General features: G+C 46.8%; 1 protein-coding gene across 1 annotated transcript in view; it reads right to left on the reverse strand.

The window, feature by feature from the left end:
* Positions 1 to 17,729, reverse strand: part of LOC115088588 — a 223,390-nt gene that overhangs the window by 62,912 nt on the left and 142,749 nt on the right. The window contains exons 26-27 of the mRNA XM_029596845.1: positions 14,084 to 14,204; positions 6,766 to 6,776 (exon numbers count right to left, since the gene is read on the reverse strand). Coding sequence (XP_029452705.1) covers positions 6,766 to 6,776; positions 14,084 to 14,204 — 132 coding nt within the window. The remainder of the gene's footprint in view (positions 1 to 6,765; positions 6,777 to 14,083; positions 14,205 to 17,729) is intronic.

The raw sequence follows: 17,729 nt of genomic DNA on the forward strand, positions 1-17,729 counted from the left end.
AATAACACCTGAAAAATAAAACTAAAAAGGATTTTAAAAATTCACTGTCTCCATACCTGGGAACTTTTGATTTCCAGTCACCCTGGGATTGTCATGGAGAATTGGGTGTGGGATGCATAAACCTTCTCCTCTCTTTCTTATATATATAAGAAGCCTGCCTGGGATTTGGGTGGATATGAAAAGAAAATTGGTTCTTACCTGCTAATTTTTGCTCCTAAAGTACCATGGATCAGTCCAGACTCTGGGTTATGCCTCCCTTCCAGCAGATGGAGACAGAGAAAAACTCAAAAGGCTCCCTCTCTTAACCTGGCGTGCCCACTGCATCCCTTCAGTATTAAGAATATCCAAGCAGAACAGGAATAATATTAACCATAACAACGAATCAAGCAATAACTGTAATAAACTTAACTTTTGTAAATTAATTGTCTGTAAACAAGAAGGCAACTTGTAGCCTTCTTCTTCTTTTATTGCTTTCTGCAATAAAAGTGAATATCAGCGTGGACTCGTCTAGAAAGCCTTCCCTGGGTGGGCGACTGGACTGGTCCGTGGTACTACAGGAACGAAAATTAGCAGGTAAGAACCAATTTTCTTTTCCCTGTACGTACCCGGATCAGTCCAGACTGTGGGATGTACCAAAGCTTCCCTAGACAGGGTGGGACGATGAGAGTCCCGCGCGAAGAACTCCACTGCCAAAATTACTAATATCTGGGGCCTAAACATCCAAGCAGTAGTGATGAGCCAATGCATGGAGTGTCTTCCAGCCGCTCTACATATTTCTTGTGGCGACACCAACTGGTATTCGGCCCACGAAGCTGCCTGTGAACGAACAGAATGGGCTTTTAATCCCTCAGGGGTGGGTTTTCCTTTGCAAATGTAAGCGGATGCAATAGCCTCTTTCAACCATCATGCAATCGTTGGCTTAGAAGCTTTCTGACCCTTAAGTATGCTTAACAAGACAAACAGATGATCTGAATATCTGAAAGGATTAGTGATCTCTAAATAACATAAAAGAGCCCATCAAACATCCAGACGCCGCAGCTCCCTCACGTGCGGTTCATCAGAGAACAAAATGGAAAAGGCTGGAGTTCTACTGACTGACTTAAATGAAAACTTGAAACCACCTTTGGTAAAAAGGAAGGAACCGTGCGAAGCGACACTCCCGACTCAGAAATTCTCAAAAAAGGTTCCCTACAAGAAAGTGCTTGCAGTTCCGAGATTCTGCGGGCTGAGCATATGGCGACCAAGAACACCGTTTTCAAAGTGAGATCCTTCAACGTTGCCTTTTTAAGAGGTTCAAAAGGTGGATCACACAACACTCGAAGTACCAAATTAAGGTTCCAGCAGGGACGGGAGGATTCAGATGTCTCACTCCTCTGAGGAATCGAACAATATCCGGATGTGATGCTAAGGAGCAACCTACCAGGGAGCCTAAGGCCGCTACTTGTACCCGGAGGAAATTAAAGGACAAACCTTTCGCTAAGTCGGCCAGCAAAAATGCCAAAATGTGAGCCACTGAAGCCTGTCTGGGGATTATATCTTGGTCACGACACCACATCTCAAAAACTCGCCACACCCTGATATAGGAGAGAGAGGTAGAGGTTTTTCGGGCTTGGAACAGAGTAGAAATAATTTCTTCTGAATACTCTTTCTTCCTTAACCTCCTCCTTTCAAAAGCCAAGCCGCTAGACAAAAGCGATCTGCCTGGTCGAAAAATATAGGGCCTTGACGAAGCAGATTGGGAAGATGACCGAGCCTCAGGGACCCATTTATCACCAGATTTACTAGATCCGCAAACCACGGATGTCGGGGCCACTCTGGAGCAACTAGGATTACACTGCCTGGGTGAACTATCCAGCGTAGAACCTTGCCCACCAGAGGCTAGGGTAGAAATACATATAGGAGAACTGAAGCAGGCCATGGGATTACCAATGCATTGACCCCTTCTGCTCCATGATCTCTTCTGCGGCAGAAGAATTGAGAAGCCTTGGCATTGTCTTTTGTCACCATCAAGTCCATGTGGGGATTCCCCCACCTTTGCGAGATGAGATCCATTGCTTGGTCCGACAGTTCCCATTCACCTGGATCTATTCGCTTCCGACTCAGAAAATCCGCCTGAATGTTCTCTGAGCTGGTGATGTGAGATGCTGCCAGCAGGGCAAGGTGTTTTTCTGCCCAAATCATGAGCTGCTCCGCCTCATCGGCCATGGCTTGACTTTTGGTGCCACCTTGCCGGTTGATGTAGGCCACCATTGTCGCATTGTCGGACAGGACTCTGACTGCTCGATTGTGCAACAACAGGAGGAAGTGCCGCAATGCCAACCAAATCGCGTTGGTTTCCAGGTGATTGATTGACCAGCTGGACTCTTCCTTGGACCAGATGCCCTGGACTGAGTGGGACTGACAGACTGCTCCCCAGCCGGAGAGGCTGGCATCTATGGTCACCACGATCCAATTCGGGACTTCGAGGTCTACTCCGCGAGTCAGGTTGTGTGGGCAAAGCCACCACCCAAGACTGGAGCTTGCGGGATCGGTGAGTGGCAGAAGGAACTGGAACTCCTCCGACCTGGGGTCCCAACGGGAAAGTAACGCTTGTTGTAACGGTCTCATATGAGCAAAAGCCCAGGGGACCAATTCGAAGGTGGACGCCATGGAACCAAGGACTTGTAGATAGTCCCAGATAACAAGTGACGAACTTGCTCCATCAGTTTGGTTACTCGGTCCGGCGGAAGAAATACCTTTCCGACCCCAGAATCGAACCGTGCCCTCAAGAAGTCCATTGTCTGCAATGGGATGAGGTTGCTTTTGGCTTGATTGACAACCCATCCTAGCGACTCCAGAAGGGTGACCACTGTGCTGACCGATTATATGCAGAGGTCTCTTGACTTTCCTCGGATGAGCCAGTCATCCAAGTAGGGATGAATTAGAAGTCTTTGCTTCCTCAGGGCTGCTGCCACAACCACCATAACACCTTGGTGAACATGCGAGGGGCAGTAGCCAGGCCAAACAGCAGTGCGCAGAACTGGAAATGCATACCTAGAATCATGAATCGAAGAAACTTCTGATGATCCTCGCGGATGAGTATATGCAAGTATGCTTCCATCAAATCCAAGGATGCCAGAAATGCGCCCTTGCGAACCGCAGCGATCACTGAATGTAGAGTTTCCATACGGAAATGTGGTATTTTGAGAGCCTTGTTTACCTTTTTTAGGTCTAGAATAGGCCGGAAGGATCCCTCCTTTTTTGGGACCACGAAATAGATGGAGTAGTGTCCCATTTTCCAGTCCTCTTGGGGGACCCATTTTATTGCCCCGAGAGCAAGCAGCCGATTGAGGGTCTGCCAAACGATCTGAGCCTTGGTCCGAGAACCGCAGGGACAGACTATAAAGAAGTCTTGGAATGGTCGAGCAAATTCCAAAGCGTAGCCATGTTCTATGATGCTTAGAACCCACTAATAGGAAGTTATTCTGACCCATGCCTCGTGGAACCGGGATAAACGTCCCCCCACTCGAGGAACTGAGGAAGGAGCCGGCCTAACCTCATTGCGAAGACTTGGAGATAAGGGACGTTGCTGAACCTGCTTCATGAGTGGTTCTGCGCCCTTGAAAAGAAGAATTTCAGAATTGCTGCCTGTCCAATGGCTGTCTCTGCGCCGCAGGCTGTGGTCTGCTCTGCCGAAACTCCGCTGACCTCGAAACCGGGAGCGGGCTGAAGGAAAACCTCTGGAAGGTTTCCGCCTGTCCTCCAGGAGCTTGTGGACTCTGTTCTCACCCAGAGATTTTATCAACTGCTCCAAGTCCTCACTGAAGAGAAACTTTCCCTTGAACAGCAACGCACCCAACTGAGCCTTGGACGAGACGTCCGCTGACCAGTTACACAGCCAAAGGAGCCATCTCGCGGAGACTGTGGAAGACATGGTGCAGGAGGAAGTTTGAAGGAGAACATACAGAGCATCCACCCCATATGCCCCGCTGCTTCCAAGCATTCGGCCTGCTCTGACTCTCCCGGCAGGAATTCCTTGGACGTTAATAATTGCTGGACACAGCGGAGCCTCGCCTGCAGCATGTAGCTACTGCACACCACCACTCGGATTCCCAGGGCTGAGACTTCGAAGATTTGTTTGAGAAAAACCTCAAGTTTGCTATCTTGAAGATCTTTGAGGGCCGCCGCTCCTGTGACGGGGATAGTGGTTCGCTTCATGACTGCCGACACTGAAGTGTCCACCTTAGGGGATTTCAAGAGCTCTAGAGAATCATCGAGCAAGGGATAAAGTTTATCCATAGCCCTTCCCACTCTCAAACTGGCATCAGGGACATCTCACTGCTGGGTCATCAGCTGCTGGAGCATGGGATGAAAAGGAAAAGCTTTGGCTGGGCCCGCAGCCCCACTAGAACCGGATCCACGGAATCCTGTGGAAGGGTATCCTGGGGGAGATCAACCCCAAGTTCAGACAAGACAGAGGGAATAAGAGGCTCTAGCTCTTCCCTGTGGAACAGGTGGACTACTTTAGGGTCGTCACCATCCAGAGGGGATTGCTTTACCAGGTCCTCCTCTGCTCCTGTACCGGGAGGGGACAAGGGTGAAGTCAGCGCGTCCGCAGCTCCACCATCCATTCCAGCCGAAGGGGCAGATGCGCCTTCTGCGGTTAAGCTACGCAATTTGGCGACAGGCAGTGATGCCTGAGCCTCCAGACGTTTGGCAAGTTTATTAGGAGGCTGGGTGGGATGACTCACATGCGAAGCACCGCTTTGCTGATTCTGAGTAGCCAAAAAGGCTTTGTGCATAAGCAGCAGAAAGTCTAAGCAAAAATCATTAGCAACGGCCCCTTCCCCCACCAGGGGATTGGGGTCATCCTCCAAAGCCTCCTGGTCTGTATCAGAAGGATCCCCAGGGCTGGCATCAACTGGGGAAAGGTCGGGAGGCAGCTCCCCTGCCCCCATAGCCCTTGCTTCAGCTGCAGCAAATGTTTTCAAAATGGCCGCCATTCCCTTGCTGAGAGGGAATGGGTTGGCCCGGGCTTCCCGAGGTGCTGCTCTTTTTACTGCACTTTAGGGCTTAGAAAGGCTCCCGGTAGCCTGAAAAGAGCTGCCTTTTCCCCCAGGGAGACACTGCACACAGAAGCCCGAGCGGGAGAGTTTGGATGCAGACTCCCTGCAGGCCACACAAGAAGATGACCGCGGCATGGAAATCACCGGTGGGGTCGAAATGACGTGGCAGGTAGAGCGAGGCAGGGAGCCCGAGAAAACTCGGTGAGATGCCCAGACAGAACCCGACCTTAACCACTGTGCAGCTGCTAAGAATAGAAAGAAATCCGGCAAGCTGCTTGGTTTTTTGGGGGTTTTTTTGTTTGAATGAGTTAGGGAAGATGGACCGGACCACCGGTAATCTTCTTCTTGTAGAAGCCCCACGGGGTAACCAACCCCGGCTCCTGAACCTTTTACCAGGGGGGGTGGCTCACTCGAACCTACCTACCCTCCCGGGAGGATTTCTTGATTGTTTGCACCACCTCCATCTGCTGGAGACAGAGAAATACTGAAGGGATGCAGTGGGCACGCCAGGTTAAAAGAGGGCGCCCTTTGAGTTTTTCTCTGTCTCCATCTGCTGGAAGGGAGGCATAACCCACAGTCTGGACTGATCTGGGTACATACAGGGAATAGGAGTCTGCCTGGAGTGTGTGTGTGTAAATGGGAGCTTGTCTGGGATATATATACACACACACACCCATCCCAGGTAGCCTCCCATAAACACACACACACATATCACAGGCAATCTCTCATTTACACACCCACTTATTCTAGGCAGCCTCCCATTCACACACACACACACACACACACACATATACAGACCGGGCAGTCTGTGTCCATGGGCCATTCCTCCTCCGCTACTGCTGCCAGCTTGTTCCTTTGTGAAGAAAAGCTGTTCTGCAGCTCCTCTTCCTGTGCTAGCACTATGGTAAGTCAGCACTCGTGGTGCTAGCACTTCCTGTATTCTCATCTCACGAGACTACAGGAAGTTCTAGCACCACAAGTCTTTAATACTACGGGGCCAGCACTGGAGGAGGAGCTGAAGGACAGGCTTCCTCTGCTGTGGCTTCCTGCTTTTGCTGCTGGTGGGACTGGGTTCACAGGTGGCAGCACAGGACTCTCACTGCTCCCAATGCTGGCCCACCAGGTGTGCCACCCTGTGCAATTGCACGGTTTGCACAGCTGGTGGCGCCGGGCCTGTGTAGTATAACATTCTTATAGCATCCATGAGACTTCACACAAGGCAGATTAAGTCATAGAATGGGATGCCTGTCGAACATCAGCATTTTGGGTCTGCCTGCATGGTGATAAATTTTAGAAAATGTTTACTTGGATACCAGTCAGGAAGTGGTGAACTCCAATGCAACTGGGCCTACCTACCAGCCATCCTCCCCAACCAGGTGCCAAAACCAGTCCAGAGACAAAGTGGTGGGGGGCACTCTGCCTTCCTCCAACAGAATAATGCATTAAAGTTCCTGAACGTGATTGCTAACACCCTGCACCTCTGCCAGCCAGGACACACGGAAGGCACTGGTTAGTGGGCAGTTTTGGTGGTAAGGCCTGGATATGGATTTTAGATTGAATTCTTCGCCTTTCTGAATTGGAGCTCAAGGTGGGTAAGCAGTTCAGGTACAGGGGATGCCTACCTCTGAATCTTGTTCCCGAGACTCCTCCAGGAGTTGCTGCACAAACTTCTCCAGGATCTGTGGCCTGGCGACCGAGAAGCCCTCTTTCATCCAGGGGCCTTCCAGAGCTCTGCAGAGGGAACAGGTATAGAATTTCTGCCTGAGATAATTACAAAAAATGGGCGCAAACCAGACAGAACCCAGCAGGCATACCTGAGCATTTTAGGAAAATTCTCAAGAAAAGTCATAGAAACATAGTAACCTAGTAATGATGGCAGAAAAAGACCAAATGGTCCATCCAGTCTTCCCAGCAAGTTTCCTTTGGTTGTAACTGCCGCTCCACGCAGGTTACCCTCAAGCCTTATATTAAGGGTAGTAATATCAAAAACAAGCAACTGTCAAACCCATAACAAAATTACTGCTAGCAACAATTTTACAGGATGACAGCCTTCCTAACTCATACAGTGCTGCTGTTTGAACGTGCTTTGCTTTTGAACTTGGCCATAGAAGCAGTCCTGCACTTTTTCCCTGATGTCTGTATATCAGTACCCCGGACCATAAAAGTCAGGACCCAGTATTGGCTATTATCTGAATCCAATTCTCCTCCCCTCCCCCCCCCCCCCACTGTCGAAGCAGAGAGGTAAGGCCTAGATATGGATTTTAGATATTCCTCACCTTTCTGAATTGGAGCTCAAAGCGAGTAACCAGTTTAGTTACAGAGGGAGCCTACCTCAGAGCAGCAAAATTTGCCATTTGGTTTTTGCCACAAAAAACTCTCTCTCTCTCTCTCTACTCCCAAGGTTTCTTTCCACACTGTGGCCCACCGAGGAGAACCTGCCATACAGGCCGATACAGTATAGTGTGCTCCGACGGAGCACACTGTTAGCCTGCTCTTGGACGAGCGTTTTCCCTTACCCCTTATTCAGTAAGGGGAGGAAAACGCGCATCCAACCCGCAGCACCTAATAGCGCCCTCAACATGCAAATGCATGTTGATGGCCCTATTAGGTATGCGTGCGGGATACAGAAAGTAAAATGTGCAGCCAAGCCGCACATTTTACTTTCAGAAATTAGCGCCGACCCAAAGGTAGGCGCTAATTTCTTCCGGCACCGGGAAAGTGCACAGAAAAGCAGTAAAAACTGCTTTTCTGTGCACCCTCCGACTTAATATCATGGCGATATTAAGTCGGAGGTCCCGAAGAGTAAAAAAAGTTTAAAAAAAAAAAAAATTTGAATTCGGCCCGCGGCTGTCGGGCCGAAAACCTGACGCTCAATTTTGCCGGCGTCCGGTTTCTGAGCCCGTGGCTGTCAGCGAGCTTGAGAACAGACGCCAGCAAAATTGAGCGTCGGCTGTCAAACCCACTGACAGCCGCTAGTGTCCCTAGCGCCTCCTTTTGCCAGATTCTACCGCACCACCTCATTTGCATACTGTATTGCGCGCACCAGCGAGTGGCCGGTGCGCGTGCTGGGAGAGCGGGCGTTCGTCCGCTCTCCCGCGTTTTTACTGAATCGGTCTGATAAACAGGAAGGCAGAGGCAGTGGGCGGCACTCAAGAGAGTCTTTCCAACTTGTCATACCTCGTATGATTTCATAGAGGCTGGATTGGCCTTTCACACTATAGTGGCATTCCGAGGCGGAGTTGAGTTGTCCGAATAATTTATTTGGCTAACTCCAACATTTAAAGTCAGCTGAATAAGTTATTTGTCTAACTCTAAATGTGAATAGCCAATGAGAGAAGAAGGTACATCAAAGATTTGACAGTGTCCATAAACTTCAAAAATATAATTTTTATTGTATATAGGCAAGCAGAAGAGTTCAAATTGTCAGCATCAAGGCAAATCGTTTATATCAGCGAATCAACGGCCCCCTGACACGGGCCGTGTTTCGAAAAGACTGCATCAGGAGGGAGCCCATGAGTGATAAGGAACTCAACTCAAAGTTATGAGGAACCTTCTAAGCATTGAATCCCCAAAAAAGCCAAAGGGTTCAAAAGGATTTTTTAACAAAACTTATGGGTAACTACTTGATTCGTGAAAACTTTTCAAAGTGATCTCTTTTGAACCCTTTTTGGCTTTTTTGGGGATTCAATGCTTAGAAGGTACCTCTTAATTTTGAGTTGAGTTCCTTATCAGTCATGGGCTCCCTCTCGACGCAGTCTTTTCGAAACCCGGCCCATGTTGGGGGGGGGGGGGCGCCGTTGATTCACTGATATAAATAATTTGGCTTGATGCTGACAATTTGAACTCTTCTGCTTGCCTATATAGAATAAAAATTTTGTTTTTGAATTTAATGGACATTGTCGAATCTTTGATGCCCTTCCTCCTTTCATTGGCTATTCATCTTTGATGGTTGGACTATAGTCTATTACTATTATACACTCTAAACATGACCAAGAGCAGGTATAAGCTCCTATGGAAGTGAAAAAGAAAAATGTAATTTAATTTAAAAAATGTATATACCCCACTATTCTACAGTTCATAGCAGGGTACAGGGGCGGAGGAGATGGGGTGATGGGCCTAACCGAGCTCTGTCCCCAGCTCTATCCACAGCTCCCTTTGCTAATCTCTTACTTATGTTTATAGTTTCTTATGTACATTCTTTATGTAAATCAGAGTATAATTATCAATTCCCAGACCAACCAATAAAAGCTATTGTTCACTGATCATAGTCTCTTACAATAAAAACTTCAATTATAAAAAGCAAGACATAATGGCAAAATGACAAAAACAGCATTGCTGATAGCAGTATTGAGCAACTGTTCTGTACTCTGAATGGAGAGAGAGAAGATCATCAAGTACCAAGCGGTGTGATCAGAGACCAAGAAACTGTGGCCTAAAGATGAAGAAACTGTCCTAATTGTTTGGATGCCACTCGCTTGATTAAAAAGTACTTCCAAGCTCACCTCAACATGTTGCAAGCATACAATCGTCAGAAAGAAGCCGGTTGACACAATGCAAGCATTAAGATGTGTTGCACTCAGTGGTTCACAGGACAAGCCCACAAACTGCTGCCCCTACCTGTGCCCCTGAGCTGCTCCAACTTGGCTCCGATGCCGGGATCAATCCCATAGAGAGAGCGGCTGACTGCCGCGTCCTGCAGCCCTGCCACATCTGCTACTCTAAATGCTGCCTCCATCGCTGCAAGCCCTCGAGCCCTCCCTAGGTGCGCTCACGAGAGTTCCTATTCCCTTTAAGGGGCCAGTGGCGGGAACATGTGGCATCCGCTGATGACATCTCTACTAGGGGACAATATAAGGCCACAGCTCCAGTAGTCCAGTGCCTCGGCAATAGGTCGCTTCCATTGGAGAAGAGCGTTGTCTCTGCGTTTTCCTGACCCTGGTTCCTGATTTCTGCTGTCTCTGTTCCTGTTTCGTGTTCCTATGGGAACACTGGATGTATTGGGTCATTTTATGTTTTGCATCTGTTGATTCTTTTACAAGAAATTACGGTAAACTTTAAGTTGAACACCCATCCATTGAGTCCTGCCTTGTTTGTAAGTGTTCCTGTCGCAAAGAACTATGGCAACACACACACATGGGTGAATACTACTGCCTGGGCCAAAAAGGTTAGCCCTCACCCCCACAGAAAGGACCCACACCTTGGGGATACTGGAAAGGGGAATGAGAAGTGTGAAGACGGCCCGGTTATAAATTCTTTTTTGTATCCTTGGAGAATTTGCCCTTCCAAAGAAAAGGGTTAGAGCTACATAAGCTTAAAGTTATCCAGGTACATGGATAAATTTAAATCTGAGAATTTTCAAAGATAGCCAATTAGCTTTAAAGTTATCTGGCTAAAGTTACTGTAGCTGGATAACTTTATTTGGGCATATTCAGCATAACGTTTATAGGAAAATCGGTTCATACCTGCTAATTTTCATTCCTAGAATACCACAGATCAGTCTAATCAAGTGGGGTTTGCATCCCTACCAGCAGATGGAGGCAGAGAACAAACAACTTTTGAGGTACTATTACATAACAGAGTGCCACCTGCAATCCCTCAGTAACGACCTGTACCCAAGCCAAAGAACAACAAAATCTCAAACCCAAATCAAACTTCCTCACATAGGGTGAACAGAGAACCCAGGGTTGGAACCCCCCTGAACTGGAGCCCCCCACAACACACAAAGGAACCGAACCCCTTCAGTCCTATATGTTTAATATATATACACAGAGAAAGTTCTGCATCATCAACTTATCACAGCAATAACGGTCTTTCGAAATCAAGGGGATGGGCTTCTAGACTGATCTGTGGTATTTCAAGAACAAACAGCAGTAAGAACCAATTTTCCTTTCCTTTCCTGTTCATACCCTATATCAATTCAGACAAGTGGGATGTACCCAAGTTCCTCTACACTGTGCGAAAGACCCGCTTATAACACACTCTCCCCAAACATAGCCTCCTCCAGTGTCTAAACATTCAATTGGTAATGTTTGGTAAAGGTATGAAATGAAGACCATGTAACTGCCCTACATATTTCCTGCAGTGACACAGACACTCCACCTAGGAGGCAGCTTGTGCCGTGGTAGAATGTACATGCAACCCCTCTGGCACCACCCAACCTTTACAGAAATAGGCTGAAAAATAGTTTCCTTCAACCATCTAGCAATCATAGCTTTAGATGCTTTATTACCCTTCTTTGTGCCACTGAACAATACAAACAATACAAACAGAATGCCAAAAACTGTAAGTGACCTTGAGATACCACAACAAAGTCCAATGCACAATCAATACGTGAAGCTCCCTCACATGAGCCACTTCTAACGACGACAAATCCGGAAAATTGAAGGCACCATACGCAACAACACCCCACCCTGCAGGAAAGGATCTCTACAGAGTCTGAATCTCTGAAATCTGCCTGGCACCAGGAAAACAGATTTCAGGGTAAGATCTTTCAAAGATGCCCACCACAAAAGCTCAAAAGAGGGTCCATATAACATCTGCAGAACCATTTAAAGGCTCCACGATGGACACATTCTACGAACCGGAGGCTGTAAATGCTTCGCCCCTTTGAGGAAACACACAATGTCCAGATGAGAGGCCAATGGCCGCCCCTGTACCTTACCTCTAAGCAACCCAAGGTTACCACCGGAGAAAATTATAGGCCAGTCCCTTTGCCTGTCCCTGCTGTAAAAAGGCCAAGATCTGCGGAATGTCAACCCGCAATGGCTTCCTCTAAACACCAAGCTTCAAACACTCTCCACACCCAAACAAATGCCAGAGAAGTGGAAGGTCTCCTGGCCTGCAGCAAAGTAGCAATAACTGGTTCTGAGTACCCTTTCAACCTTAACCTCCTCCTCTCAAAAGACAAATTACAAGATAAAAGTGATCTGCTTGATCCAAAAAGATGGGCCCTTGCCAAAGCAACCCCTGCAGATGAGTCAATATAAGGAGTCTGTCTATTGCGAGATGAACCAGATCTGCGAACAACGGATGGCGTGGCCATTCTGGTGCTACCAGAACCACTCTTTTTGGGTGATGTTCTATATGGCGTAAAACTTGATTTACGAGGGGCCTCGGGGGAAACACATATAGAAGAATCTCTACTGGCCAGGGATGGACAAGCGCATTGATCTCCTCCGCTGTGACCTCTCTCCTGCAGCTGAAGAATCAAGCTGTCTTGGCATTGGCTCACAGCGACATCAGATCCAGCTGGGGATTCTCGAATGAGATCGAAGGCCTCTGCAGACAACTCCCATTCTCCCGGTCCAACTGTTGTCTGCTGAGAAAGGCTGCCTGCACATTGTCTGCTCCAGCCACATGGGACACCACTATTCCTGCCAGATGCTGTTTTGCATAGAGAAACAGCTCTTGGGCCTCCAGAGCCTGGACAATTGATATACACTACTGTTGTCACATTATCTGATAAAACTCTCACTGTCTTGCCTTGGATCATCAGAAGGGAAGAAAGCAAGGCTCTGCAAACAGCCCTCATTTCTAAATGATGTATAGACCAAGAAGCTTCCATGGCTGACCACAGACCTTGAGCCATCTGCTCTTAACAGCTCTCCAACCTTTGAGGCTGGCATCCGCGGTCACTATCACCCAGTCTCCAGATCCTCCCCACTCTCCAAGTTGGGATGAGACAGCCACCAGGAGAGACTGGATCTTGTCCGTCCCCCGTCCCCCCCGAAGTAGTAAAGAAAGATTAAACTCCTCTGACAGCGGAATCCAACGGGACAAAAGCATCCTCTGCAGAGGCCAAATGTGAGCAAACACCCACAGAACTAAATCCAACATAGACACCATAGAACCCAGACCCTGGGTACTGAGAGCTGCAGCAGGTGAAGCACCTAAGACTGCAACTTCATCAACCTCTCCACTGTAAGGAACACCTTGCCAATGCAGATATCGAATCATGCTTGCAGATACTCTAACTGGGACAGTACTAAGTGACTCTTGGCTAGGTTGATTACACATCAGAGAGTCTCTAACATTTCCAACATCTGCTGAACCGACCGACGACATTCCACCTCCAATTTCGCATAGATGAGCCAGTCGTCAAATAAGAGTGAACTAGAATCCCTTCCCTTCTCAGTGCTGAGGTCATCACCACCATCACCTTTGTGAATGTCTGCAGCGCCATTGCTAACCTGAATGGAAGGGATCAAAACTGAAAATGTTGTCCTAGCCCCATGAACTGCAGAAACTGCTGATGCTCTGAATGTATAGGGGGATGTGCAGATAGGCTTCGTTAGATCCAACAATGCCAGAAACACCTTTGCAGACCACTGCTCTCACTGTCCACAATGTCTCCATATGAAAATACGGAACCCACAGTGTCGCATTGACCTTCTGAAGAGTCAGAGTAGGGAAAAAAAAGCCCTCTTTCTTGGGAACCACAAAGTAAATCAAGTACATCCCTCAACCTTGTTCCTGCAACGGTACAGGGACAATTGCTTCTAGATATCGCTGCAACATATCTTGAACCACCTCTCATTTTGACATGGAATGTGCAATGGGACGCCAAGAAAGTTTCTCTGATCGGATGAGAAAATTCTAAAGTGTAGGCCATCTCTTATCACTTCTAGGACCCTTTAATCTGATGCGATCTTGGTCCTCTCCTTGTAAAAGCGGGATAGCCTCCCCCTGATGGCTTCTAAGGAAGAGTGGACCAGTCTGATCTCTTTGCGAGGACATTCCTCTTCCGGCCCCCTGATTGGCATTATCTGAGGAGGCTCTACATGTGTCATGAAAGGACTGCTGCCTTCCTGGGTCCTGCATAGGGAAAAATAACCCTTGCTGTAGTTACACGATGTTAGGTTCCATATTAGGAGCTACCACCCAGGAAAAAGATCTAGGCATCATAGTGGATAATACTTTAAAATCGTTGCCTGCAAGTGGTGCCAGAAGGCCCAGACAGCACAGGTGGGCAGCTCCACGCTGGAACCCTCCCTGTAGAGCGCAGGCCCAGGCCCCAGCCAAAGACTCTGATCTCTTACCTATGGGCAGCCCTCGGCCCTGCTTCGCCCTTTCGGATATAACCAGCGTCATCTCCTTGGCGATCTTCTTCTGCACCTCATGGATCATATGGCTCTCCAGACTTTCCAGAATCTTCTGCAGCTAGAATGGAAAAAGTGATCAGTGAATCTCTGTCTCCAAGATCTGTAAGAATGTACCAGAGAATCATCTGTCAGGGATAGGTTATAGAAGGGACGAGATGAGACCAGTCCTACTCTTCACTGACTGTACTCATGCTAAGCCCTTGAAAACAAACAAAACAAAAAAATACAGGTGAGGTTTTAATCACTCTGAAACTGTCTGTGCAACAATGAATGTAACTTACCATCAGAAAGTGGAGATTTTTAACAGCAATGGTATTTCCTCGTGAATTAGAAATCAAAAATTTTTTTTTAAAGTGCTTATTTAACAGAATTATGCCCAATAACTCGGTACCCAGTTTCATGGGGTTAATTGAAATAAAGTAAGGGGGCGAATGGCCCAGTGAATTGGCAGTGCTATGCATTGCCATGTGGAAGATCTCCCCGGTTTGATCATCCTCTTCCCGAGTCAGCTGGGGTCGGGAATGCTGGAGAGGTGGCATTCAAAGCCCTAGCGGGGGAGGAAGTATTAAGTAATGATCTGTCACGCCATGCAGGTTACCCCCAAGTTCCTCTTAAGGGTAGTCCGTACAATTACCCCCAAGCCTTATGATAACGGTAGTAATATTTAAATTCAAAGACCAAGCAGCTGTCAAAACCCATCAAAAATTACTGCTAGCAACATTTTACTGGGTGAGGAGCTTTCTTGAAAATTTAGACAATGCTGCTTGACTTTTCTTTTGGACTTGGCTGATAGAAGCAGTCCTGTGCTTTTCACCTTACATCTGCATATCAGTATCCCAGAATGCAAAAGTCGGAGCCCATGTTGGTTGCTGTCTGAATCCAATTACCCTTTTATCTTCCCCACTGTCAAAGCATAGAGTGATATTCATCAAAAGTTTCAATGCTTATTGGTTGAGGGCAGTAATCCCTGTGCTTCTGCTAAGGGTAGTAACCATAGCACTGAGCGGGTTATTCCCATGCACACTTTTCTTTATTTCCTTCCTCTAGCCTTTAGGGACCCAGAGTGTTTATCCCAAGCTCCTTTGAATTCTTTGACTGTTTTTTCTTCACCATTTCTCTGGAAGGGCATTCCAGTCATCCACCACCCTCTCCATGAAGAAATATTTCCTGATGTTGGCTCTGAATTGTAGCTCTGGAGATTCAATTCATTTCTTTTCCAATGGAAATGGTTAGATGTTTGTGCATCATTAAAACCTTTCAGGTATCTGAAGGTCTGTATCATATCTCTCATACACCTCCTTTCTTCCAGGATATACATATTTAGGTCCTTCAGCCTCTTCATAAGTCATTCAATGGAGACACCACACAATTTTGGTCACCCTTCTCTGGACCGCCTCCATCCTGTCTCTATCCTTTATGAGATATAGTTTCAAGAACTGAACGTAGGACTCCAGGTGAGGCCTCACCAAGAACCTGTACAAGGGGATCACCTCCTTTTTCTTACTGGTATTCTTCTCTCTATGAACCCAGCATTCTTCTGGCTTTAGCTATCACCTTGTCAGATTGCCAGACACTATCACCCCAAGGCCCCTTTCTTGATCTGTGCACATCAGTCTTTCACTCCCATCACCTACAGTTCTTTTGGATTACCGCATCCCAGTTGCGTGACTCTGAAAGTCTTGGCATTGAATCCTAACCGCCAAATCTTCGACCATTCTTCAGGTTTTCTTAATTCATTTTTCATTCTCTCTACTCCTTCAGATGTGTCCTCTCTGTTGCAGATCTTAGTATTATCTGCAAATAGACAAAATGTATCTGCTATCCCTTCCACCAGGTCGCTCACAAAGATATTGAACAGAACTGGTCCAACACCAATCCCTGTGGCACTCCACTTAACACCTTTCTCTCTTCAGAGCAGGTTCCATTTAACATTACATGCTGTCTTCTATTTGTAATCCATGCCACCACCTTGGCACTCACTCCCAAGCTTTTCATTTTATTCACAAGCCTCCTAAGTGGGACCTTATCAAAAGCTTTAATGAAATCCAAGTAGATTACAATGAGTCCTCTTCCTTGATCAGATTTGTCTGGCAGGACTTTCTCCTGATGAATCCATGCTGCCAGCAACTCAACCAATGGTAGATAGTTCACTATCCTTTCCTTCAACAAAGTCTCCATTAATTTTCCCGTCACCATGGTGAGGCTAACTGGCCTGTAGTTTCCAGCCTTTTCTCTGTTACCACTCTTGTGAAGCAGGACCATCACCACTCTTCTCCAATCCTGCAGCACTACTCTCGTTTCCAGAGATCTATTGAACAGGTCACTCAGTGGACCCCCCAGCACAACTCTGAGCTTCCTCAGTATTTTGGGATGAACCTAATCCGGCCCCATGGCCTTGTCCACTTTCAGTTCAACTAGCTCTTTCCACACATTCTTTTCTGTAAATGGAGTTTCGTCTACCCCATCCCCATCTTTGGTCTTATCAACCAGCAACAGTCCTTCTCCAGGGTCTTCTTTAGTGAACTTCGAAATGAAGTATTTGTTTAATATTTCTGCCATTATTTCATCTCTTCCCACACAGTGATCCTTTTGACCTTTCAATTTCACTATACCACTTCTGGCCTCCCTTCTTTCTCTGATATATGTAAAAAATATTTTGTAACTTCGCTTTACCTCTTTGAAAATCCTTTCTTCTGTCTGACCTTTTGCTTTCCTGATTTCTTTCTTTATCTCCCTCGGTTTTAACAGATATTCTTCCTTGTGTTCCTTTTTTTGGGATCCTTTATACTTGTTGAATGCTGTACTTTTTGCCTTTATTGATTCAGCCTCCTCCTTTCAGAACCAGATCAGTTTCTTTTTCCTCTTACTCTTGTTTACTTCTCTAATATATAGATTTGTTGTGTTTGTAATAGCTCTTTTTAATTTGCTCCACTGTTATTCTACCTCTCCCATTTTCTCCCAATCTTCCAGGTCTTTCTCCAAGTATGTCCCCATTTTGACAAAGTCCATATTTGTGAAATTCAAAACTTGGGTCTTTGTGTGACTTCTATGAATCCCATTTGCAATATTGAACCATACAGTCTGATGATCACTGGTGCTCAGATGAGCTCCTACGTGAACATCAGAGACATTATCTCCATGAGTGAGCACTGGATCGAGTATCACACCTTCTCTTGTGGGCTCCATTACCATTTGTTTGAGCAGAATCCCTTGAAGGGCATCCACTATCTCTCTACTTTTTGTATATTCCGCAGAAGGGATGCTCCAATTCATATCTGGCAGATTAAAATCTCCTAGTAACACTTTCCCTTCTTTCTCACCTTTTGGATGTCTTCAATAAGTTCTCTGTCCAGTTCTTCTGTTTGAGTTGGAGGCCTGTAGATCACACCAGTAAAAATGGAAGCACCATCTCTTTTTTTAGGACAGAACATAATGCTTCTTCTCCACTCCATGTCCCTTGCAATTCAGTTGCTTGGATATTGTTTTGATATAATTAGCTACTCTCCCCCCCTTTCTGTCCTCTCTGTTCTTCTTTAACAAGTTATAGCCTGGGATGGCCACATCCCAATCATGAGACTCAGTG

Source organism: Rhinatrema bivittatum, chromosome 3 (assembly GCF_901001135.1).
Source record: "Rhinatrema bivittatum chromosome 3, aRhiBiv1.1, whole genome shotgun sequence".
Taxonomy (NCBI): Eukaryota; Metazoa; Chordata; class Amphibia; order Gymnophiona; family Rhinatrematidae; genus Rhinatrema; species Rhinatrema bivittatum.